General features: G+C 48.1%; 1 protein-coding gene across 1 annotated transcript in view; it reads left to right on the plus strand.

Moving 5' to 3' along the window:
* The window catches only part of LOC120846173 (sodium- and chloride-dependent GABA transporter ine-like), a 43,715-nt gene extending 17,258 nt beyond the window's left edge, over positions 1-26,457 (plus strand). The window contains exons 4-5 of the mRNA XM_040503654.1: positions 21,120-21,431; positions 26,159-26,457. Coding sequence (XP_040359588.1) covers positions 21,120-21,431; positions 26,159-26,449 — 603 coding nt within the window. The 3' untranslated portion in view covers positions 26,450-26,457. The remainder of the gene's footprint in view (positions 1-21,119; positions 21,432-26,158) is intronic.
* The last annotated feature ends 426 nt before the right edge of the window (positions 26,458-26,883 follow it).

Here is a 26,883-nt window from a genome sequence, read left to right on the forward strand (position 1 = left end):
TTTGGACTATAGGGAGTATTCACTGGCGGCCATAGCTGTGTGCGCGAATGCAAAGCGCGTGCTGATGGCGAGCTTCCACAGTTCTTTTGTAACGTGCATCCCGCACCATCAAAAGTGCCGGTTGTAGTGTTTTCAAATTCTTCTACTTCCTCGTCCAATCGAAGTTGATGGCACGACTGTGCGCCCTGGGAAATAAAAGAAGAAAAAAAGAGGGAGCACGAGAAAAAAGGATTCGAGACAGATTCTGCCTGACAGATCGGGTGTCCTGTGTGATTCTCTCGTTCGGGTTGAGCTCGCTCGACTCAACTGGCTATCGCCGGCAGAACTTCAAATGAGGTGAGCGGGCTTGGAGCAACCTGCCCTAGGCTACGTTGTTTATGAACACTCGGCCCAGCGACGTACGCCCATAGAAGATTCACCTCGCAAAATACAAAATGGCGACGAGGATGGGATACTTCCTTAATTCGATACAGTTCCAAGTCTTGTTCCGTCTTCTGGGTAGTGGCCCGTTGCTGTAAGCACTTAAGGCTTTCATTGAACTGTCGTCGTTATGGCTATGGCGGCGCTTCCCCCTCCTGCGCCTTTCCTTGCTGTCCCTGGTTTGCCGTTGCAGGCTTGGCCGTCTTGGAAGCAAGCATTCCTGTCGTTTCTTGGCGCTTCTGGGTTAGACGATGTTGCGCCGAAGCGCAAGAAGCAAATTCTGTTTTCGTTGCTAGGCGTCGAGGGTCAGCGGATTGTGACCGCTTTTCGTCTTGATGCTGAGCCGGTTGCTGAAGGCGTAAATGAATTCGACGCATTTCTGAGCGCGTTAGAGAAACACTTCGAGTTTTCGGGGTGCATTGTGTTGGAGCGGAAGAAGTTGCGCGCGCGAGTTCAATTGCCCGGCGAGACGGTCTTGGAATTCCTTGCGGCCCTGCGCCATCAAGGTTCGTTCTGCGGGTACGGCAACACTCTTGATGAGCACCTTTGTGAAACGTTTTTGGAAGGACTCCAGTCGAAGCGAGTGCAAGATCGCATCCTCCGTGAGTGTGTGGGCACCGACGTGCCAACTCTCGAGCGCGCAGTTCAGCTAGCAAGGGAGTTTGAACAGCTGGCGCGGGTTTCTGGCGAGTTTAACCAACGGCTAATGCCTGCTACCCCAACGACGAACGTGCCTGTCGAGTACATCGAGGTTCCAGGTCCCTCGAGCGGTACCAGCCCACGAAGGCCTCGGCAAGATGGACATCACACCTACCCGCCTGGATTCTCTTGGCCATCCCCGGCGGTCGCTCCTGGGATGTCCCGGAGGCCATTGACGGCCAGTCATGTACCACGCGCCCCAGTTCGAATGAGTGAACCACCGCAACGAGAACCTCCTCCCTATCGTCTCAGGGAGTGGGAAAGCGGCGGCGAAAACTGCTGGTTCTGCGGCCGGCGCTACCATCCCAGGGAGGTATGCCCAGCGCTACATTCGCAGTGTTTTCGCTGCACCAAGATGGGGCACTTCGCCGTTGTATGCCGGAGTCGTCAATCTCCTCCAACGTCCTTCCCGCGAGATCAACGCCCGGCTGCATTTCCATCCCGGGCAAGAGGTCGCAACGCGGCGCGACAGTACAGCAGTCGAGCGTCGCCGAACAGTCCGGTCGAGGTCGTTGCAGAGGAGGACTACGATCCCCTGTACGATTACCAGTACAGCATAACAGCCGTGGACAACGCCGTTCCTGTATCAACCACGGAACAAAGAACCTTCGATCGATCCCGCATGAATGCTTTCATCGCGGACGTTAAGGTAAATGGACTTCCCTTACGCCTACTCATTGACACTGGTTCTCATGTCTCCATTCTAAACGAGAAGATTTTTCGTGAACTTGACCCTGACTGCAAGATCCGGCTGCATACGCCACCCAAGAGACTTGTGCATTACATGCAAGGGACAATCCCTGTCTTGGGGTGTTTTTTTGGTCAGACGGTTTTCAAGGACAGATATGCACCCCTCGAGTTTTACGTCATTTCAAGCGGACGTTCCTTGCTTGGTATCGACGCTGTGAGAGAGCTCAAGATTACTTTGTCGGGTGCCGAAAATGAATGTGCACATGTTGATGCAGCTGACAAGGGGCGACCTGTCCAGCGAGATGTGAGACCCGTTGACGCCCAGTGGCGCGGCCCGTTCACAGCATCGTCGCGCCACCAGCAGTCAAGTGTTCAGGATCCGTTCGGGATTCCCTCGTCGGGTACCAACGTTCCCCACCCACGTCCGTCATCGGCAGGTGATGCAACGGGTCAACAGGCTATCGGGAACCCTGGCTACCTATCGTCAGCCAGGCCGGTTTGCTTCCCGTCGAGCTCAACTTACCCTATACAAGTGAGCCATTATGAACGCAACTCCAGTATTTCAGCATCTCAGTGCCCAAATGCACATTCCGACGCAAGTCCCGCTGGTGTCCCTCTGCGTGACACGTCGAAGCTACCCCTGGGGTTTCAAGATTTTGAGTCTTTGCTCGGTCCCGAGTTGGGGTTGGTAAAAAATTACACCCACTCAGTCAAGGTGCGGCACAGCGTGCCGCCTGTACAATCTAAGCTTCGCCGAATTCCGTTCACGCTGCGAGATGCCGTCTCTCAAGAGATTTTTAAGCTTGAGCGCCAAGGCGTAATCGAGCGCATGGACGCGTTAGAATGGGTGTCCCCCGTTGTTATAGTAAAGAAGCCGGATGGTAGTATCCGGATGTGTGTGGACTTGCGCGCTCCCACCCAAGCTGTTGTTATAGATTCTTTTCCTCTGCCACATATTGATGAACTTTTGAGCTCCTTGCGAGAAGCCGCACATTTCTCGAAGTTGGACCTTGCATGCGCCTATCACCAGGTTCGACTCGACACTGCTAGTCGCGACCTGACTGCGTTTGTAACTCACGAAGGGCTTTTCCGGTTTAAAAGGGTTTGTTTTGGACTGGCGTCCGCGCCCGCTGCTTTTCAGAAATTGATGCACAAGCTGCTGAAGGACTGTAAGAGAGTACAATTTTACTTAGACGATGTCATTGTGTATGGAGCGTCTCAGCAAGAACACGACGATAATCTGCGCCACGTACTTACGTGCATTTCCCAGGCGGGAATGAAACTGAACAAGAAATGTGTTTTCAACGTTACGGAACTTGCGTTCTTGGGCCATCATCTTTCCACGAGAGGCTTAGCACCCCTCTCATCTAAGGTGGATGCAGTCCTGAACTGTGACACGCCGTCCGATCCAGCAAAGCTCAAGGCTTTCCTGGGGCTTGTCGAGTATTATAGTAAATTTATACGTCATTGTTCCACTGTGGTTGAACCGTTGCGCCGGTTGCTCCGTAAAGGAATTCGCTTCGTCTGGTCCCCAGAGGCTGAAGCCAGCTTCCAAAAAGTAAAGACGTGCTTGCAGCACGCGCCTATTCTTTCCATGTTTGACCCGACGTTGCCCATCGTCGTGGCAACAGACGCGTCCAACTACGGTTTGGGAGCCGTCCTCCAACAGCAGCACGGCAACAAGCTTTGTCCAGTCGCTTTCGCGTCGCGTTCACTTACAGACGCCGAAAGAAGGTATTCAACGGGAGAGAAGGAAGCCCTCGCCGTGCTTCGGGCGTGCGAAAAGTGGCATATTTTTTTGTGGGGACGTCACTTCACCGTACAGACAGATCATCAAGCCCTTGTCACCTTGTTGTCAAACCGAGGTTCAGGCGTCCGACCTCTACGCATCACTCGTTGGACATCGAGACTCCTAAACTATAATTTCAGGATTGAGTACAAGAAAGGCTCCACTAACGTTGTAGCCGATGCTTTTTCTCGTCTACCTGTATCTGACACAGAGAACGGCACTGTGTTTCAAGAATATGTCGTGTCTCTTATAGTGACCCCCCTGTCCAACACTGACCTCCAAGAGGCTACGGCCAATGACTTGGTTTTGCCCAGCGTGGTCAGGTATACGATCTCATCCGGGCCATCTGACATCACACCGGAGTTGAAGCCCTATTTTCACATCCGCGACCAGTTGTCACTGCACGAGGGAATCCTCTTCAAAGGAGAGAAGATTGTTGTTCCGGAGAGGTTACGCGATCAAGTAATTGAAATCGCACATGAAACACACCAGGGGATTTCCAGAACCATCAGCGCCACCCGAGACCAATATTGGTGGCCTCTGATGAATCAGAACATTAAGGTTAAAGTGGAGAACTGCACTGTCTGCCACTCCACTGACAAGACTGTAAAAGCAGCGCCTGCGCCGCTACAACCCGTCCAGTTTCCCAAGCAGCCTTGGGAGAAACTCGGACTTGATATTGTTGGACCTGTGGAGCGTGCACCTCCTAGTCAACGGTTTTTCATTGTATTAATCGATTACCACTCGAAGTGGCCAGAGGTTCGAGCTGTACCTTCTGTCACAACGACAACAGTCATCAACTTTCTTAAGGATGTCTTTTCCCGTGAGGGACTGCCGTTACAGATTGTCTCCGACAACGGAGTTCAATTCCTTTCTCATGAGTTTCAAGAGTATCTCCGCTTACATGGCATTAAGCATATCAAAATATCCTTGTACCACCCTCAGACCAACGGTCAAGTAGAAAGGTTTAACCGAGTCCTAAAATCTTGGCTCCAGTTAGCGGTGGTCCAAGGCCGCCCGCTTCCCGACGCTGTCCGCGACCACCTGGAAGCCTACCGTAGGACGTGCCACCCAGCAACAGGTCAACCACCTTCGCTACTACTTCATGGACGAATTATCGTTCAAGGCTGGATGTACAGGGCTTGCCTACACGACAAGTTCCAGTAACCCTTCCTTCAGAACGGGAACAGCTATCGGCTAAGGTCCACCACTATCAAGGTAAGATGAAGTTGTACTCCGACCGTCGTCGAGCTGTAAAACGACCTCAGTTTCAGCCGGGACAAGCTGTTCAGGTTTTCCAGCCTCGACACCGAGATAAGTTGACAAGCAGATATTCAGAACCTCAAGTCATCAAAGCCCAGATCGGTCCAGCCACTTACGAGTTTTCTGATGGTCGCAGATGGAATGCTGCGAAATTGACTAAGGCATCCGTGAACATTCAGCAAGGACACAATGACGACTTCGGTTTTGACTGGGATGATGACGATTTTTCCCCAATCACCCAGCCGATGCACTTTTATAACTCATCTACGTCAAATGCAAGTTTCATTCCAGTGGTGACACAACCACCACAAAGGGACTTACTCGATGATCCTGTACTGGATGAGGAGCAACCATCCCCCGACATCACTCCAGTGCCTGGTCCGGTGACAGAACCATCACCTAACGCCTCCACGCCTGTATCTGTTTTGGATCCTAGACAAGCCTGCGCCCAGGGCCCGGGTTCGGCTCTTCCAGATCCGGGGCAGTACTCGTCACCGGCTGTTTCTGGTGATTCAGCTCTGTCCCACCCCAAAGCACCCTCCAGCGGCATAGCATCATCAATGCAACCCCTCGAAGGCAGCACGAGTGAGTGCAGTGATAGCATAGGTGATGTGAGTGCTCCACTTGTAGTAGGTGCTCCAGCTACTTCGAGTGATCCAGCTGCAGCTCTAACAGAGAGTCAAGGTCGACCAGTCCGCCAGATCCGACCTCCGGTGTACCTCAAAGACTATGTGCAGCTCATTGGTGCTACGGCTGTCTTCTATTCAAAATGACCATATAGTGATATCGATGGAAAACTTTGAAGAGAAACATATGCCGACTATAGTGTCCGTGCAGCTTTTGTAATGAACATTTTTTTTGTTATGAACATATTTTTTTTTCAATTACCTTGGTATAAGTTTTCTTTTTCTTTTCCGCGGCGATGAGCAAAGACAATCTTGTTAATTCCTTTTTTTTTCTCATGAAAGAGAGGAAATAAGTGAAATAGAGAAATCGCGTCATTTTGTATCACGCGAATTGTTAAAAGCGTAAAATTCTCCAGTTTTTCTTCTTTTTTTTTTAAGGAAGGAAGAATGTAGTGTTTTCAAATTCTTCTACTTCCTCGTCCAATCGAAGTTGATGGCACGACTGTACGCCCTGGGAAATAAAAGAAGAAGAAAAAAAGAGGGAGCACGAGAAAAAAGGATTCGAGACAGATTCTGCCTGACAGATCGGGTGTCCTGTGTGATTCTCTCGTTCGGGTTGAGCTCGCTCGACTCAACTGGCTATCGCCGGCAGAACTTCAAATGAGGTGAGCGGGCTTGGAGCAACCTGCCCTAGGCTACGTTGGGATGAACACTCGGCCCAGCGACGTAAGCCCATAGAAGATTCACCTCGCAAAATACAAAACCGGTCTTAGCAGCCTATTGATGTGAGCTCGTTCTGAGCATGCGCTCTAAACAGTACCCACAAATATGGCGTCTAGTGAATACTCCCTATAGTGCTTTCGATGCGCGAGCTCTCGTGCAAACAAGGCGTTTTGCTGAGCTAGGATCGCGAGTCTTTGATTTGTTTCCCTCTGTAGCTATTTGTGAGATGGATATTTTTAAGATGGCTGGTAGGAGAAACTGAGACTGGTAGAGACGCCGTTCAGTTGCTCATCCTCCGGCGCAAACTACCTTCCATCGATAGCGCTTTAAGGTACGGCGGAAGGCAACAAGCGCGTTCTGGATGGCGGGCTTCAGAAAAAGACGCCCTGCTGTTCTCGTCCTGCCAGAGACTATGCTGAGAGACACTGAGGGAGAGGAGGAGATGAAAGCACGCGGGGGGACGTCAGAGGCCTGAGCTCTGATTCGAACGATTAGCGAGTAGCCGCAGAGCTGGCTTTGTATACTTACTGCTTCAACACTAACGTTCAACGCCGGACGGCTGCGTTCGGCGTTCATACGTGTTCGAACAGTGAGTATAGAGAGACAAAGGAACCTAATTTTCAATCTACACACTAATCTTTCCAATTAGAGCTTGGGGCGCTGACATCCCCGTGCGCTTATCACCTGCTCCCACTCAGTTCCTATCCATAGAGTTGGAACAAGAGCTTCTAGTGTGCGGGTGCTCGTTCGGTGGGCGAATTCTTTTGTTTAACATTCCGCCAGTTGTTGCGTTGTTGGTACTAAAACTTATGCATGAAACCGGAATCCCTCAGTTGGCTGAGTTGGTGATATTGCGTAAAAAGTCGAATACAATACTTTCGTTACATGTTTAGACACAATTTCGCGATATATTTACTTACTAAAGACGAAAACGTTTAGCAAGGCAGTGCGTCTGCTAGCCTGGGGCTTTTAACGTGCATCACGCAGTAGTAATACACGATAACGTGAAGATACGATGCTCATCCAGATTGAAACGGACAGGGCTGTTGATTGAACCCAAGATCCCTGAGATTTATGCTAGGCGAATGCGAGGTACACCTTTACCGTTAGCATACAAAGCCAACATAGCGACGGTATAGTAGTCTAGAAAGAGGGGAAGGGGGGAGGCAATCGCTTCCTTCAACTGGTAACCGAGAGTGGTCCCACACTTTCTGTCTCACGTGTGACATGCAACCTCACCATGGTAGCATCTGTAAGTCGGCAGCGGCGATACAACGAAGGAGACCAATAATTTCTTTGAAAACAGAGCTCAGCGAGCAAAAACATACCAAACAAAATAAAAGGTCGTCTTCACATTTACAGCTGAACGATACCTCTACACAAAAAAATAAAATGCCAATCTGTCCAATTTTAAAGATTCTATTTTTGTTACTAGTTTTGGAATGGAAGCTGGCGCTTCTTCCAGAATACCGAGTATGCTGCACTTTAAGAGCACGAATGGCGGGACCGCTCTCGCCCGTGCGATCGTCACATGCCCTCCAGTCCACTATGGCGACAAGGTGCCCGAGTGCCCCTCGTGCCAACTGCTCGTGCACTCCGCTCCCGTCATCTATTGCATTCCGGTCTTTTTCAGTGAATATAAATAATAACAATAAATACTAACACTAATGCATTGGTTTCTTAATCGGACGCACTGCCTGAGCCCTTAATTTATCAATAAATCACGCCAATATTTTTGCGTGCCGAGCAAAAACCACAGTGCCAATGATGATGATAAAGTCGTCAACACCAAGCTCCACGGTTTCCAGAATAAATAGGAATCATCAGATTTCGGCCTAACAGCAGGTGGCGCCACAAAGCATCAAAACAGTTTACGTGATTTTTAAGCTGCCTATACACTTATGAAATTAGTACTCCAGGTATCAATTACTAGGGAAGTAAAATTAAGTATTATATGTTCATTTAATACAACCCGAGTAGAAACTCTGTGACCCAACCATTTTCGCTGTTCCACACATCTGCTCAACAGGTTCTGTTGTTGTTGTTGTTTGCGGGTTTTTTGGCGCAACAGCAACGGAGGCCATACTGCGCCAGACTAAATAACTAATGAAACTCCTATGGTTACCTCATTGCAAAAAGATGATCCTGAAAACAACTGGGACTAGATCTGGTGTATAAGGCCAGTACTAGTAACGTATGATAAAACTCGATCAAGAGGAACGAGAGTGTGCTTTCCCAGCAAAAGAGCGGGATGAAATGGAATACAAAATCTAAAAAACTCAGGAAAATGAGCGCGACGTTCGGTGTCGAATTCCGGGCAGATCCACAAAATATGAAGAACAGTAAGATTGTCTCCACAGTGCTCACAAACTGGTGGATCCTCCCCATAAAGGAGATATCTGTGTGTAAGGAAGGAGTGCCCGATTCGAAGCCGGCACAATACAACTTCGTGAAAGCGGTTCTTAAGTGAGGAGCTCTCCCAAGACCCAAGGACTGGTTTGCTTACATGGAGCTTGTTACTAGTCTCCATGGCCCACTCTGCCTGCCATTGACGAAAAAGTGACGACTTAATTAATGACTTGATATCCTGATAGGGCAAGCTACCTTGATATTTAGAGCAGTTACCTGAAGATGGTGCGAGCCTGTCTGCCTCCTCATTACCCTTTATTCCCACATGACTCGGAACCCAGCAGAATTTTATATTGTGACCTTTACGTAAAGCTCCGTTAAGTTTATTTCGCACCTGTTCCACAAGCATATTCTTAGTGGCTTTTAGAGAGCATATTGCAGTAATGGCACTTTGAGAGTCCACAAATATTACGGCCCGTCTAGTTTTAGACTTCAGAATATGATCCAATGCAAAAGACACAGCATAGACTTCAGCAGTAAATATTGTCGCAAATTCCTCTAGACGTGTAACTTTTACAAAACGACCTGAATGCACGGCACACCCGACAAACGATGAAGTCTTGGCACCGTCTGTGTAAAAGTGAGCATAATCTTTATATTTCTCTTCCAGGTCAAGGAATTCCTGCTGAATCACAAGAGCTGATATGCTATTCATATTAAACTTAGTGAGAGTCCAGTCACAAAAAACACGTACCACATTATAGGGCGCCAACCAGACTGTGTTTTGAATTAGGTTAAGTTCGTCCAGACGAAGTTGAAGTGAGGAACAAAATTGCTCTACACGAAAACTTAACGGTCTGACGATGCTTGGCTTATTTTCAAAGAGACGGTAGAATTGAGACCTTTGTATGGAATGATACGTTGGGTGATCAGGGTTTGCTAGGATCCTAGACGCGTAGGTTAGGCTGAGGTATTGACGTCTTTTGCACAGCGACATCTCATTTGATTCCGCATACAAACTAAGTACAGGCGATGTCCGAAAAGCACCTGTTGCCAAACGCAAGCCAAGATGATGTACAGGATCCAACATCTTGAGAGCAGATGGGCGAGCCGATCCGTACACCACGGCGCCATAATCAAGACGAGATCGCACAAGCGCTGTGTACAAATGCAACAGACATTTTCGGTCCGACCCCCATGATTTATGAGCCAAAACTTTCAGAAGGTTTGTGGAACGAAGGCAAATTTCTTTCAGAAATTTCAGGTGGGGAATGAAGGTAAGTTTTTTGTCAAATATGTCACCAAGAAACTTGTGCTCCTTCCTAACAGGAATTAGAGTACCGTTTAGTTTCAAAACTGGGTCTAAGGAGAGCCCACGACGTAGGGAAAAAGGCACACAGACTGTCTTTGCAACAGAGAACTTGAAACCATTTTCGTCTGCCCACTTACAAAGTTTGTTTATAGCCAGTTGTAACTGCCGCTCACAACTAGAAAGATTGCAAGAAGATGAGGAGATCTGTACATCGTCAGCATAAAGAGAGTAGGAAATAGACCGAGGTAGCATTCGTGTGAGAGAATTCATTTTCAGTACAAACAAAGTGACGCTCAAAATGCCTCCCTGTGGGACTCCGTTTTCTTGAATAAAAGGTTTAGAGAGGGTGCTCCCAAGCCGGACTTGAAAGGTTCTGTTTGTTAGAAAGTTGTTAATGCATTGCAACATCCTACCACGGATATTGCAATCATACAAGTCTTTCAGGATACCATATCTCCAAGTGGTATCATACGCCTTGTCTAAGTCAAAAAACACTGCAACACAGTGCTGCTTGTTCACAAATGCCTCGCGTATAATGGTTTCCAGGCGAACCAAATTATCGAGAGTAGATCGACCTCGGCGAAACCCGCACTGATTTCTGTCAAGGACCTTTTGCCTTTCTAATATGTATACTAACCGCCTATTTATAAGCCTTTCAAATGTTTTCCCAACACAGCTCGTCAGAGCAATGGGACGGTAACTTGATGGTAGTGAAGGGTCTTTCTGCGGCTTTAGGAGCGGGATGACATGAGCATGCTTCCAGGCATGGGGAAAGCAGGCTTTTTCCCACAATAAATTGAAAAACAAGAGAAGACTTTTCAGGGACTCAGGAGAAAGGCGACGAAGCATTTCATAATGAACTGCGTCGGGCCCTGGAGCAGAAACCCTCGTTATGTCAAGTGCCATTTCAAGCTAATACGGCGTAAAAGGCTGGTTATAAGGCTCAGAGTCTCCTCCAGACATGGAGATATTTTGCCGCTCTGCACGAGATTTAAATCTACTGAACGAATCACTGTAGTTTGCCGAGCTGGATGTGTTATAAAAATGTTCACCAAGGATGTTACCGATGTCAACTAAAGATGAAGAAGGGGCATCAAAAGTAGGAATTGCAAAGCACCTATAGTCTCCATTTATTTTCCTGTATCTATCCCAAACCTCCTTGGCTGGCACAAAACTATTTATAGAAGAGACATACTTCATCCAGGATTTCCATTTTGACTGCTTCCTGGTCCAACGGGCTTTAGCTTTCCGCTGCCTGAACTCTGCGAGATTACCTGATGTGGGGTATCTGCGAAGTTTGCCCCAAGCCCTGTTTTGATTCGCTAAGGTTGTGGCACACTCCTTGTTCCACCATGGTTTGCATTTTTTTGGCACATTACCAAAGGTTCGTGGAATAGACACCTTAGCAGCATTTAGTATCTGCTCAGTAATATACAGTGTAGCATCTTCGGATGACATAGAAGAAAGCAGAGAAGGGTCCAAGGTGGAATGTAATCCAAAAAGTGACCAGTCAGCTTTATCTAACTTCCACCTAGGGATACGTTTTAAAAGTGATGGCAACTGAACAACACTCTCTAAAACAATCGGAAAGTGATCACTGCCAAAAGGGTTGTTGAGAACATTCCATGTAAAGCAAGGAAACAATGAGGGGGATGAAATCGACAGATCTATGGATGTAAATGTGGTGTGAGCTGCACTAAAAAATGTTGGCTCTCTCCCATTAAGAAGGCATAGTCCAGATGCCAATAAAAAACGTTCAACTACACCTCCACGAGAGTCCTGACGAATACTACCCCATAGGATGATGGGCATTAAAATCGCCTAGAATCATAAAGGGTTGTGGGAGCTGACCCACAAGACCCTGCAATTCACTAAGATGTAATGGAGTGTTAGGTGGTAAATAAAGTGATACCACAGTTATGCGGCGGTCTAAAAGAAGGCGCACTGCCACGGCTTCAAGTGGTGTGCAGAGCGGGACCTCAGAGCAGGCGACCCCACCTTGTACAACCACTGCCACGTCACCAGAGGGAGTATCACTAAGACGGTCTTCTCTAAAGACCCGGCGACGTCTTAAAATATGAGGAGAGCGATCATGAAGATGAGTTTCCTGGAGAGCAAGAGCTATCGGCCGAAGCTCATCCATGAAATGATTTATATCATCAATATTTCTTAAAAGGCCGCGACAATTCCATTGCATAAAATTCACTTTTGACATTTATAAAATTTGTTTACGTAGGAAAGTGTAAATCAATAAAACTCGGTAGTAAAAAGATTAAAACTCGGGAGGGAGACCACTTGGATTACTTCGGCGCAGTAAGCGGTTTTTTGTTCTTCCCTGCACGGGTCTGCGTCTGCCACTCCATGCTATCCGGGTCAGAAGCAGGAGCAGCCGAGTCGTCCAACTCCATGGACAAGTCTGCCTCTTGAGTCGTGTCGCTTGTCGCTGGTGTTGGCCAGCGTTTTCTTCCGGCTTGGATCACGGGGAGCAAGGCCCCGGCCGCGACCAGCCGAAGAGGCAGCGGAGGTGCTGGGCAGAGTGTCTTTCAACTCTGCCTGCTCCGGCCCCTTGAGTACAGGGAGAGCAGCACGAGAGTTGTGCCGCTCTTTGGAGGAGGTTCTCTCCAGTGAGTTGGAACGAGAGTGTCGCTCCTTTCCACCGGAGGAAGGCGTCGCGGTCAGGACGGGCATTGGCATTGCCTGCCTGTCCTGAGACTTGGGGGCTGCTGATGTGCTCCCTCCAGAAGGTGGGGGAAGCTGCTGCCCCTGCGGGGGGGTGGGGGCCCGAAAGGCCACTGCCAGGGCTTCAGGCGAGACCTGGGTGGCCTTCGATTCCGTTCGCGGCGGAGGGCCCCTGCGCACCGCGTCGGAGTATGTGCCTTTCGAAAGAAAGGAGAACCTTTGCTTTGCTTCCGGATAAGATAAGTTTTCTTTTGCTCTTAAGGTGAGGATTTCCTTTTCCTGTCGCCAGGAGGGGCAAGAACGAGAGTACGCAGGGTGAGGACCCTTGCAGTTGGCACAGAAAGCTGCCGCTTCACAGTTGTCGGTTAGATGGTCGTGGCTGCCGCACTTTGCACACGTCTCCTTCCCTCGACAGCTGCGTGATCCATGGCCATAACGCTGGCAACGGAAGCACCGCTGGGGGTTGGGGACATTTGGGCGGATGCGGCAGTTAAGGTATCCTGCCTTGATGGTTTTCGGCATTGCGTTTCTTTCAAAAGTAAGGATTACGTGTTTCGAAGGAATTTCCTCACCATTTTTACGGAATATGATGCGCTTAACGGCAACAACGCCAACACCTTGGAGTCCCTCGAGAAGTTCTTCCTCACTAGTGTGTAAGAAGTCGTCCTCGGAGAGGACCCCACGGATGGTGTTGAGCGTGCGGTGAGGGCTAACCGACACTTTAACATCAAGAAAACTAGTCAGTTTAAGGATCGCTTCACTCTATTTTTTGTTGGTTACCTCCACTAGGAGGTCTCCGGAGTGCTGCTTTTTACCTTTGTAGGAAAATCCGACAAGGTTTTCTAGTACCTTCGCAACAACAAAAGGTGACAGCTTTGCAACAGGTTTTTGTTCATCAAGTGAATGAACAACAAAAAACTTCGTAAATGTTTCTCCTTCAGAATCTTTGTCGATGGTCTTGGGTTCAAGACAACGCCTTTTAAAGGCTTGCCCTGAACGAGGTTTGGAAGAGGGGGGTGCCATAGGAGGGCAAAGAGTGTTCAGAACCTGTGGTGTGCTGCCCACCACGGAGCCCAACGAGGGAATAGTTAACGGACCATAACAAAAAGGGCTTTGCTGGAACCGTTAGACTATTAGCACTGCCCAGGTACTATAACCAAGTGTGGTTTTGGACAAGGGGTCTGTCGCCACCCAAGGTTAGCCCTTGCCGCCAAAGGAGTTGAAAAAGGAAAGAAGAGAAATGAGAAGAGTGAAAAGAAGGAGAAGACAAAGGTAAAAGAAGGAAGGGGATAGTAGAAGTGGCGACTGACTGAATCATCCTGGACGGGCCAAGCCAGGACACCCGTCTACGGGAAGCGGGGGCCGAAGTGGTGTATTGCCTCACCCGGGGGGCCCCAAAGGGTCCTAACCTACCCCGGGTTCGACTCAACCACCAGGATGCCCTTTTCCCCGGACACGGGAAAGCCACGCACAGCCAGACGTGGGCGGGCGAACCCGCATGGCTCGGGGTCCGTGGAGACGCCACTCTCCAAACACCTGCTTTCACAGGTGCCCCCTGCGGGTACAGGTTCTGTTTCGCCTGGCCCAAGAGTTTACTGTTGTGTTCCCGAATTGCAAAACGACATCAGGGAGAGCTTCTGGTGTGTTTTCGTCAGATGCCCAGCGAAGATACGCTAAGCACTGAGTGGAAGAAGAGGATACCATGGGAGAACCTTGCTGTGAACGATAAATCTCTCTAGGCTTGTGTACTGAAATTACTTTAAACTGAACGATTATGTACTATCGGGAAAAAATGAAATGCGAACAGAGGAGCGCGTGGCCCACGGTACAGGCTGCGCCGCCTGGAAGTGAGCCTAGGAGCGAGGGTGCGTGGCCTAGTCTGACGTGTTCACGCCCCTTCCTCTGCGCTCCCCAAGCTTCAGCAGCGTGCCTCTTAGTGCGCTGAGAGCTATCACCGCTATATTTGCTGGCTCAGCGCGCGCGGTGCAAAGAAGCTCGCCGCACTCGCCGAGCAGGCAAAGATAGCGGTGACAGCTTTCAGCGCACAAAGAGGCGCACTGCCGAAACTGGGGGAGCGCCAATTGAGGGGCATAAACACATCGAAGTAGGACACGCACCCTCGTCCCTAGGCTTACTTCCAGGCGGCGCAGCCTGTACCGTGAGCCACGCGTTCCTCTGTTCGCATTTCATTTTTCCCCGATAGTACCTGAATACGGCGTAAAAACCTAGTCCTTGGAGCCGCGCCCACGGTGTTCGATGGTTCTTCGAAAGATCTAAAATCTGGGCCCAAGAAAGACCGACGAAAACCCGTTTTTACGCAGTCGGCATCTTCCTCGCAATGCAGAGGGCGAAAGACGTCTGTTGGCTCCCCAAAACGATTGTGAAGAGACCGAGCTGGACGAACCAAACTGCTCTCAGTTTTAAGCATGCGCTCTCGTACCTTTGACTAGATAAAGGACGACGATGACGAAGACACAGGACGTGTGTGGACGCTCCTCCAAGACCTTCAATGGGCGGCAGCAATATATTGCGTGTACTGGGACCTGCAACTGCCGGTTCCACTGCAGATATGTGAATATTGCCGCTGCAGAGTATAAACTTCTCGTTCAGAACGGAGCCAGCACCTACGAGTGCCACGAGTGCACCAAACTGCCCGGCCTCGATTCGGCTAAGCTTGGCTCCGACGATGTGCCCTGTTGTGTGGATCCCAGTGGTGATGCAGGCCAAGAACAACCTGACTAGAAGGAAGGACCTGAAGACAACGCAGACATCCGAACGATCATCCTTCAGCTTTGCCGGAAGGTTGATGCTCTCTCATCTGAAGTACAGGCCCTGCGAGCAGACAATGAACAGCTGCACCTTCAACTGGCCCGTAATGCGGAACTCCTTCGTAAGTCCTCGGGCACAGGTCCTCCTCGCTCCCCTTTGTCAAATCAAGAAGCTGCAGATGCAAGTCATATGTCAGCGACTCTGAGTACTACGACTAATGTGACGGAGCCATCTTGATCGACTTCCTCAAGTTTCGAAGCTAGACCTACCAGTTACGCATCCATGCTTCGGACCACTACGACTGGTGGCGACATGCACGCAGAGAGACAAGTACGCCCCCTACCAGTTTGGAACCGTGCACCTAACCTGGAGCATGGGGACTCCTTGGTAGCTTCGACCACCGGTATCCGCGGCAGTCGATCGACTACTGACGAAGGCGGATACACCCTTGTCCAAAAGAAGAGGAGGGTGAAGCCCGCCACGGGTACGAACTCTACAAGTAAGCTGACGACTGTACCTCGACCTCCGAGGAGTAGGGCGCTCTCAGAGACTCGGCTTGACCTACAACCACTGTTGACGACATCGCAGCAATACTCAGCAACGTCGTCAAAACATGTGTCTGTACCAAACCTCCGTCTATACATATGAGCTATGAATCGTTCCACACCGCTGTAGAGTGGGACGATTTTGACAAGGTGAATGACGCGAATGTGTGTGGCCCATTGACTATCCCTTTAGGCGGTTTTTTGGGTTGTTGAGGAGAAACGAAGATGCATAATGAGGGTACCATTTAGTATCAGAATGTACGTGGTTTGAGGACTAAGGACGCCGAGTTTTTTTCGGAGGCTATGTCAAGCACGTATTCAATGATATGCCTAACAGAAACTTGGCTTGTAGATGGAATTTCTAGATCTAACTATTTTCCACCCAAGTATGAAGTATATAGACGTGATCGTTACTATGTGAAAACGGGAAAGAGCTTGGGGGGAGGTGTATTGATTGCTGCAGATAGGAGCTTGAAAGTTCATCGGAGGAACGATCTCGAGTGTTATCCTGAGAGCGTGTGGATTGAAGTACTCTCTACCGATGGTAGAAACTTTCTCATTGGCAATTACTATTTTCCGCCGATGTTTGATCACCTTATTTTCTGTGAGCATATCAACTTCCTGGAAGAAAAAATTGACTTCTCTAAATTTCGAGTGCACATGTATGGCGATTTCATCCTTCCTTGTTACGATTGGGAGTCAGGCAGCTCCTTAGTCATACGAACACAAGATTGAAGCTACTTTGTCTATTAGACTTTGTTCATTTCAATGGTTTTGAACAACCTTTTACTGTACGCAACTGTTGTGGAAACATACTTGACATTGCCCTGGTGACTTCGGTTGTTGATATCAGTCTTGCCAAAGCTCCGCTATCTCGGGTGGATAACTATCATCAACCTTTTTATTGTATCAATTTTCTTCCCACTTGCCAAGCGAATTTTTCATTCGCAATCATGGTTTTCTTCCTCAAACTGTGATTACTATTCATTTTATCAGTATCTTCGGGACTATGACTGGAGTAGTGTTCTAGCTGATCAGTGTGTTGAATCATCAACTTCCACACTTTCAAGTATTGTCCAGGAAAGCATGCAACTCTTTATACCAAAGAGGGTGTCTCATAAAAGTGACTATCCCATATGGTTCTCGAAGGAACTAAGGCATTGCTTAAGGCGCAAGCTAGACTATCATCGCCTGTACAAAAAAAAAACTGGCAATGTCGTTTGGTACACGAGATTTAGTCATTGTCGCGCAGAGGCAAAACAATTGTTTAAGCGAGATAAACAACAACATGCTGACATCGCCGAGAAATCATTGAGCGCACAGCCACAGTGTATGTGGAAGTCTGTCAAAGAGAGCATCAAAGAGAATGTTACCACGATCACACTGCGAGATAATGAGGATTGTGTCTCTGACCCTGTTGATGTAGCTAATATTTTTGCGCGCCACTTTAGTGCTTCTTTCAGTACAAATAATGGCCTGATGCCTAGCTCGAATATAAACTGCCTGGATTTTTTTACTGTTGCTTCAATTATTGAATCTGAAGACTTGGAAGCAATTAAAAAATTGAAACCGAAGTTATCTACGGGAGTAGATGGAATTCCCAGCTTCATAATAGTTGTGCTCCACTCCTTTGTCCAGTTTTGGTTCATATATTTAACTTATCACTTGCATCTGAAACATTTCCTACAGCTTGGAAGCGCTCTGTTGTTGTTCCATTACATAAATCGGGTGATCGATCCATGGTTAACAACTATAGGTCCTTTGTAGTTTGTCTAAAGTTTATGAAATTGTTTTGCAAACTCACCTTTATGCATATTTTTGTCGAAGGATTATTCCTGAGCAACATGATTCCATGAAAGGCCGCTCCACAGAAACAAACCTGTGTTCCTTCCTACATCTGATTGTAACATCTGTCCATAGCAGAGGACAAGCGGATGTAGTCTACTTTGATATGAGTAAAGCTTTTGACAAAGTTAATCACCGACTACTGTTGAGTAAACTCTGTAGTTACGGCATGTTCCTTATGTACTGTCGTCTCCTCGATAGTTACTTATCTCATCGGCTGAACTTTGTGCGAGTATCCGGCCGATTATCTGCTCCTTTTTTTTATTTACTTCTGGGGTTCCTCAAGGCAGCAACCTCGGCCCTTTGCTGTTTTTAGTTTTTGTAAATGATCTAGCTTCCTGTATTAAACACACGCAGTTTTCGTTATTTGCTGATGATATTAAGTTGTTTACAGCGGTTAAAACGATTGACGATTGTGAATGTCTTCAGCGCGATAGAGGTTCTATTTCAGCGTGGTGTTTTTCAAATGAGTTACTCTTAAATGAGTCAAAGACAAAAGTTATGTTCTTTTTTAGGAAGCGTGAAATTCTGAGTTTTCCCTATGTATTAGATTCCGCCAATATTACTCGCGTTGAGGTCATCCGTGATCTAGGCGTTTTTATGGATCCTGCAATTAATTTCAATCATCACGTGACTACAATTACGAATGCTTCCTTTAGAGTGCTGGGAGCCATTACACGAGTGACACGCGATTTTTCTAAACCACTTTGTATTTTACGTTTGTTTTCTTCAATGGTGCGTAGTCGTGTTGAATATGCCTCAGTTGTCTGGAACTGTATTAGAGTGACAAATTCAGGTGTAATTGAGAGTGTTCAACGTAGGTTCGTTCGTGTTTTGTTTGATCGTTATTTTCAACCGAATTATTTCTATAGTTATGAGAGGATTTGTGAGCTCGTGAAGTTAGACTCGTTGCACAACAGGAGAGCAATTCGTGAACTGACATATTTGTATAAGATTGTAAATGATATAATTGATTCCCCAGAGGTACTTAGTCACATCTATTTGCACGTTCCTCGTCAGTCTTGCAGACTTTATACTTTGTTTTACCCTTTCGACTTTTACCATGCTGCGCACATGACAAGCCTACAACTGACTTATAACCATTTAGAACAGATTTGTGCGAATTTTAGCTTGATATTTTTTATGAAAAGCGTAAATTTCGACAGTCTGTTGAGGCTATTGTTTTTCCTAACGTTTCGCTTTTATCCTGTTTAACGTTGCATTTCTGAAGGAATAAGTGCACCACTAAGGAGGCGTTAAGCTGTTGGTGGGTCACTGAAAATAAGAATAAATAAAAAAATAACTAAATAGCCACCAAAAGATGTTGCGCGCTGCTCACGGCCACCCAGTAGCGCTTTCACCCAACTGTGTGTCAGTGACTCATTGCAGCCATAGGTGCTTTTATACCTCAATGGAGAGGCCATAAGACAGTGAGCGTGAATTCAGTCTGGCCGTGACACCGAAAGAAATCGGGCTATTTTTTTCGCCGCCTCGTGCTGTTAGATACGTAAACGTATGTTTATTAAATAATAAACGAACACATAAATTACTCAGGCAAGAAAAAGGACGTGTGAAGTTCTGAACGGTACGGACTATCCCAGTCACACGCCTATGTTGCTAATTCGTAGAGCACAATTTAAGCTCGGAAAACCCTGAAATTTTGTTCTCTCAAACTAATCCAATCGTTTTTTCTTTTCTTTTTGCACTTATGATTGCACAGTTTTTGGTCTCAAAACCTGCTTGCATTTCAAAGACTCACCAACCATCTGGACAGACTTTCAACCAGTTGGTTCTGTGCTCGTGGTGTCCGCGTCCGTTCACTGCGAAAGTCTCCCAAACCGGTATCTCAGAAAATGGTGTACTGGCTACAACATGGACACGAATATTCGCCGACGAATTGATTGTTACCCAGCGCAGTTCAAGTAACGGAGCGCTCATATTCAATATGTGAGCTGATTTGAATGACGAGCTTAAAAGTTGATGCAGAAGAACGCTTCTGGGAAAGGAGGCGAAAAGAAATGGAGCTTTCTTATTTTCGTCCTTGTAAATTGAAAATCCTACTTCACTCCCCTCCAATGCAAACTTTCTTTTCTCCAACGAGTATGCAGTTGGTAAAATTAAAATGCACGACCACTAAAAATTATATAATTGTATATTCAACGGTAACAACTAACACCGTTGACTAACGCTGACAAAACAGCAACGTCGACCGTGAATTCGAATGAAGATCTATTGTAGGCCAGCGGTGTGGTGTGTTAATGAAATCGAGCTGCGTCTACCAAGTAGTCAAACTAGGTTGATGAAGGCCAACAATGTGGTTAATTAAAGTGTACTCGTTTTTTTTTTTTTTCGTTTTTTTAAGCAGGTTCCGCGCATTATTCATGCATTACGCGAAGTCGTTCTTACAAGGTTTGGTTGTCGGGGGAAGAAGCGACGTTTTTCACATATGAAACGTGTACTTGGTGAGATAACATATACATATCTAATCTAAACTTGACCTACATATATTTTAATTCTCCACATAAAGGAAGGAATTCGCAATGCTCAGAGCGCAGCTGGACGTTTTTACTTCTGTTCTTGAGGTGAAAACGAGCCTAGCTGATTCATAATTTTAAAAACAGTATAAAAGCGTCGAAAACAACAAATACCAAGACCAAGTAACACAATCACAAGCCGCCTGGTGTTGCCTCACTTCGTCTTAGTCTTTGTTGTTTATGGAGCTTTTATACTTTTTAAACTATGACGGACAAAACGTATGCATGCCCAACTTGGCCTGCCCGCGGAATACCCCGATGTGTGCCACGTCGTCTATGTTAGTGCTAATTCATGTAATGAAGACATTAAGTTGGGCTAGTTGGTGTATTTTGTGAAAAAAGAAAAACAGCGCTAAAACAGATAAAGTTAACAAGGAACAAACCACATAAACAAGGCGCCGACCGACAACCTGATATCTTTTTTTTCGATAGGAATGCGATGCGCAAATAAGTTTTTCGGGTGACTGTCAGCGTCTGGTGGGTTCTATTTGCTCTTTGTGTCCTTTGTTTATTTCAGCGCTGTTTTTCTAGACCAGACGGGCTGTCCAAGAAGACAGGCTCTGGGTACCATGAAGTGTGTGTGTGTGTGTGGGGGGGGGGGGGGGGGGGGGTTCTTAATGCAGGCCACTTGGATTCGAGTTCAAAGGGGCCTTTGTGGTGTCCCATCCTTACGCCATCTGACGTAAGAATGGGACACTACAGTTTCACATGAGCCGAACCGACGTTGAGCCCCCCCCCCCCCCACCCCCCCACCCCGCAACCAATCTTGAGGGCCACATCAACCAGACAGGACCACGGGCCATTGGAGCGCCGACACTGTCACCGACCACCCGTCACCGAGCGACCATCACCGACCACCTCACTGCCCACTCGCAGGTGCCCGTGCTGCTCGTCGCCTGCCTGGAACTGCTCGCCTTCGTCTGGGGCTACGGCACGGACCGCCTGGTCTTCGACGTGGCCTTCATGCAGCAGGTGGCGCTGGCGCGGTCCCTGGTACGCCGCTGGCGTCGCGTGTCTCCGCTGGCGTCCCTGGTTGCTGCCGCCGTCTCCCTGACCGCCGTGCACGTCTACGTGGACGAGATGCAGGCCATGGAAAGGCCTGTGCGGTTCGCAGCCATCGCCATGGTCGTGCTGGCCATGGCAGCTGTGCCCCCACTCGTAGTCACCTGGCTCCTCGAAAATAATTGGGTGCGACTCCTACGCGCATGCGCGTTCGCCCAACTCCATGACGCTAGTGTCGCCCAACATCATGACGCTAGTGTCAAATTTTTCAAGTGATAGCCCAATATATGCGAACCCTCTACGTACCTTTCTTGCTTGTGTTGGTATGACCGCATGACGCCGCAATATCACGTGACTGTCTTGGTGTCACGTGGGATCATGCAACATAAAGTAATGATGTCACGTAACGCGATACTTCACAACAAGATATCGTGTCGTCATTCACGTTACGTCATAGTGTCATGGCGTGACATGAAGGATGACACGCTAAATTTGTCTTGCTGAATCCAGTGACGTCATGATGTCATGACGTCACGGGATTCAAGAATCACAGAATTTATTGTCGCGTGACGTCATGGAATTTTGCGATGTCGGTCAGATGACGTAAAGATGAGACACCACAGTTTCACGCTACGTGACGTCGCAATTTCCCCGCTAAATTTAACGGGGAAATAGCAGGGAAAATATCATAAGGGTGCAGGCGAGCTGGTGAATATTAACCATGTTGAATTAACCTGAGACTGGGGTAGAGAGCAAACATCAAAAGGTAGAAGAGGCAAAAAATAAGAGAGGAATTTCGATAGAAGGGTGCTCCTGCACTCTAAAAACTGCCTGCGCGTCTACTTACCCGCAAAACACTCGAAGAGCCAATCTCTTTGATCTATGAAATCTACTCAGCGAATGATGAGGCACAACATCTGTTTAGACCTCAAAATAAAGTCTACGCTGTGGCATTACGCAATACAAGCATGACGCTTTGCATTGCGTAATTCCACAGCGCAGACTTCATTTTTAGGTATAAACGGCATGTTCCGCTTCATCATTCGCTGAGCTGATCTCGCAGATCGCAGAGATTGGCTCTTTGAGTGTTTTGCGGGTAAGTTGACGCGCAGGAATTTTTTAGAGTGTACTTGGCCTCGTTATTTATGAGGTGCTGACCATAGAAACAATATAATATTCGATAGGGGGCAAGTCCTATGCACCTAGGCCACTTGGGAGCGGCAGGGCATAGACGCGGACCAGGGCGGTCCTGATGGATCCATATCGCTGGCGAAACCTTAATATGCACAAGGAAGCAGCGAAAGATCACCTGTAAGGTGACCTTTCGTTGCATTCTAGTGCTTTGTTCTTTTCTAGTAAAACACAGGAATCGCGCAATGTATAAAACTACATAAAGTTTATAAGCGCTCCAACAGCTTCAGCTCGTCGCGGAAAAACGAACCCGCCTAACTTTTTCTATGCGCACTTTCCCCGCTCCTCTGTCACTCTCTTTCTTGTTCTTTTTCTTTCGGGACTACCGATGTCATCGCCCAGGATTTGCCGCCTTCTGCTCCCGTCTTTGCCCCCTAGTGTTGACTCGTCACGCGACGCTTATAGTCGGTGAAAGGTTAAGAGCGAAGGGGAAGCTCCTCCCACCTCTTCCCACATTAGCAGAGCGAACACTGTATACAGGAGGTCGCCTCCTCTCCATCATCCGCTCTGCTAGAGTGGAAAGAGGTGGAAGGAGCTTCCATTTCACTCTTAACCCCTCACGGACTATGGCTAGAATTGAACTTGCTCGCTAACGGCGCTTCTTACCGCTCATTCACACTGGAAGCGGATCTGCGTTCGCAAAGCGGCTGAGAACGCGGTTGTATAAAGATCCAGTGCAATCGCACACTCACTCGATGACATAAAGTGCGCGTGCGATCGTACTGGATCTTTATACAACCGCGTTCGCCACCGCTTTGAGAACGCAGATCCGCTTCCTGTGTGAATGAGCGGTTACCCGCCTTCTTGTATCCAAGTTCTAGTGTATTAGAAATAATATGTGATTATAGTAATTTATTCGAATGTGACAACTTCGGTACATTCAATCTGTGACATGACTACTTGAAGTTGACGCTGAAAGCGAAGACGTAGAAACATTCGAGACATATACCCCTTTTTTATTTTTGTTGATTTAGTCCTGCTCAACGAAAATCCTCCTAATGCGAAACTAGCTGTCAACGAGAGAAATAATATTCCCTTTTTATGACTTTTTATGGCAAGAAAACTTGCCAAAAACAAAAATATCATTAACAAACGGTCGATAAAATAACTTTCCAAACGTTTTCTCACTACTTGATAAATATATAACCTGGTGTCGATTTATCAGTATAATTGAACAATCCCCCTCCCCCTTCCCCCTCCCCCCAAACAAGAATACGTTGTTAAGAGTAAAATATTTGCGATATTTAGACGCTTATAAAAGTCGTATGTGGCTTGCATGCGTATAACTGGCTATATTATAATTTGAATATTTCAATAAAATCGGGGCCATCCTAAGTCGGTTCACTTCAATTAAATCTTCCGTGTTTTCAGTGATGCCTTCGCGCTTGTGTACTGGAGTGCAATGTGCGCATTACTGACAGATTCCAGACAACATATTTTTAATAGAGAACCGCATTCTAGCAGTGCCTAACTCGCATTTTCGCTGCACGCGTGTTGTGGCGTGGCAGAGTGGTGCGAAGAAGGTAGCACAACTGGAGACCATGGAGCTACTCTTTTCAAACCCCCCCCCCCCCCCTCTCGCTCTCTGCGGACTTCATTGGCCACCTGCCAACCACCCGCCTGGAAAACCACCTGCGCGTGCAGAAACGAGATGTGAATGTCCACACGCTCCATAAATGCAATGGCAACTAAAAGACCCAGGTCCGCGCAATACGTGCGTCGTGAGTGGATTCCCGATCCGCCCCAAGCGGCAAACATGCCGAAGATCGACGAGAGTTGACTCAATGCGGCCGACGCGTCCGACTTGGCGTCGCCCCGCGCTAACGATGCGCTCATTGTGTGACGCTGGAAGACGCGCTGCCGATGACGCTGCCGCCATGGTAGGTGAGCCGCTGCTACACCAGTGAAGACGTTTGGTGGGAAAGGCCCTGTCTTCTATGTGCCATTGCTCCAACGTCTGTGCACCCTCCGTGTCGTCGCGAGAAAACGGACGCAAGAAGACGACGTGTCGACGCGTTCCAGGAAGGCGGATAGCGAACCTGAACGTCGACTGCCTTTGTCGTGAAATGCGAGTCTGCATATTATAATCAGATCAATCAATCAAGATGAAAGCGCAATTTTTATTAAAGCGATAGTTAGGTAATAGGAACCGCCTCTGGTCTTGATCGCCAGTGTTTGTATCAGTCGCACCCAAGCAAGACCATGAAATGGTGTGTCATCAAGAAAAGACAGCTGTTCGTTAGACTACTTATCATGCGCGACCAGCGCCTCACTGAGTTGACGGGGGAAGGGGGGGGGGGGGGTGAGGCCTAAGTGGTGCGCTGACTGTAACACTCTCCCGTCTCCCCCCCCCCCCCCCCACCCTTCCGCTGCATAGGAACGGAACACGCGTAACAGGGCGGCAGGTATTAGGGAGTTTTCGTAGACCGCGCTGCCTCCTCCGCTAAGCGTTCCGCAACGAAGAAGTTGATACTGCGCCTGCGCGCCGATAGCCTTGACTATGGAGTTCCCGCTATCGTAGCGGGTTGCGGAGGGCCTTGCGGGACGGCGAAAACGATCTACGAAAACTCCCTATTGATTATTGCCGTGAGCGCAGCTGACTAGGTAGGCAGCGCGCTTGTGGCCTAACGGTTATCGCGCTCTCCTTCCACGCAGAAAGCCAGGGTTCGATTCCTGGCCGCGGGCTCGCATTTTTGTCGCCTCTAATGTGATGCTCTGGTAAATTCGAGAACCGTGTTGGGGGGCTAATTCGAGGTCCGAATGTTCTACGCGTCGAACCTTCTACGTCGACCGTTCCAGAAGCCCACGCGTGTACTGTACATAAGAGGCTTCGCGTGGCGAGCCAAAGTCGGTCGCCCCAGCGCTCGATCCTGCGGTTTCGCCGACATCGACGCCCGCGGCGCTCTGCTCTTTTCTTCTGTTTCCTTTTTGTTTTGGGCACAAGTTCGCCCCATTAAACGTTTATTTAGTTTCTTCAGTTATCTTCGCCTCATCAATAGTTATTCGTGACAATATTAGTATCAGCTGACTCAAATAGCGGCCAAGCTCTTTAAATCGACCACAAAATTCGGTCTCTTGACCTATCGCGCTACGATTTTGTGCAGCGTTGTCCAGGGGTGGTGCATTTTTTGCAGAAAATTTGCAAAGAACAAACTTACCTGAGGAAAAAGTAAACAAATAAAAAGGCTTAACTCCTATGGAAGCCCAGCAAAGCCACCGGTCCTGAATCAGTAGGGTGGCCTATTGTTTAAAGACCGGCGACTTCACTACGTTTCCGCAGGAGTTAAGCCTTATTTTTTTTTTTTTACTTCTTCCTCGGGAAAGTTCGCTCTTTATAATTTTTATAGAAAAGATACACCACCTGCGGGCAACGCTGCAAAATATTGCAGCCCGATAGGCTAAGAAACTGAATTTTCCGGTCGATTTAAGGAACCTGGCCTCTACTTTGCACACCCGGTAGAATAATCTAGTAGGCACGGAGGTATTTCACTGTCAGGCTTTATGCGGGGCGGAATTTCAGAGAAAAGGAAGCCTTGACCCTGAAGAAGAGGTGCATGGATGACGAGCCTTGTTTTTTATACATTCCCAATTCCTTCACCGCGCGCCACGTTGCATATTATTCTGATAGCAAGTGCTGCCAGTTAAAAAATACCGTCAAGTGCTATCGCGCATTCGTTCCATTTACCCGTACCCTAAAGCCAGGCTTTCTCTTCACCGCGCAGGACGTGGAGCTCTCCCTGCTTCCTTGCGCCCACTGGGGTCCCAGGGAGCCGCAGCAGTTCCGGGCGTACCACGATGCCATGAAGACGTCCAGCCTGCCGGCCCAGAAGAAGGTGCATCGCACCGACCGCAAGGAGACAGTGGCAGAGCGTTTCACCCTCTACCTCGTGCGGCACAGCCCTAAGTACATGGGCAGGTTCATCCGCCCGGCCACCACGGACCACAAGACGGCGGAGACCGCCGCCGCCCAAGACCTTGCCCATCCACGGAGGAGCCCGTTCCCGTGCGACTAGAACGATCATACGCTCTAAAATCAGGCCTGCGAGTTCTTTCAGAACAGAAGTGAGCCAATCACGACGAACAATGCAAAGATTATAACCAATCGTAAAAAACTCAGAATTTGATCAAACCAATCAAATTTGATGTGCACAGGGCCAATGGGCGTTACCTTGTACTTGCTCCCTTACGGGATCAAGATGCAAGTAGATTACATAATTAAGATTAACTCAGTATGTGTGACAGCCCAACAATCACAAACCGCGCTGCCCTGCACCGAAACATGCATAATAAATAAATCAATAATGCCCACAATATTAACACAACATACACATGCACAAGACATAAATCAAAACGGTGCAACGCCCACAATATTAACGCAACAAACAGTCTTTGCCGCTATTGAACATTAGAAATAAGAGATGCGAACACCTGCCGGCTACGTGCACTT

The sequence above is a fragment of the Ixodes scapularis genome, unplaced genomic scaffold (assembly GCF_016920785.2).
Source record: "Ixodes scapularis isolate PalLabHiFi unplaced genomic scaffold, ASM1692078v2 PGA_scaffold4__175_contigs__length_147842914, whole genome shotgun sequence".
Classification (NCBI taxonomy): Eukaryota; Metazoa; Arthropoda; class Arachnida; order Ixodida; family Ixodidae; genus Ixodes; species Ixodes scapularis.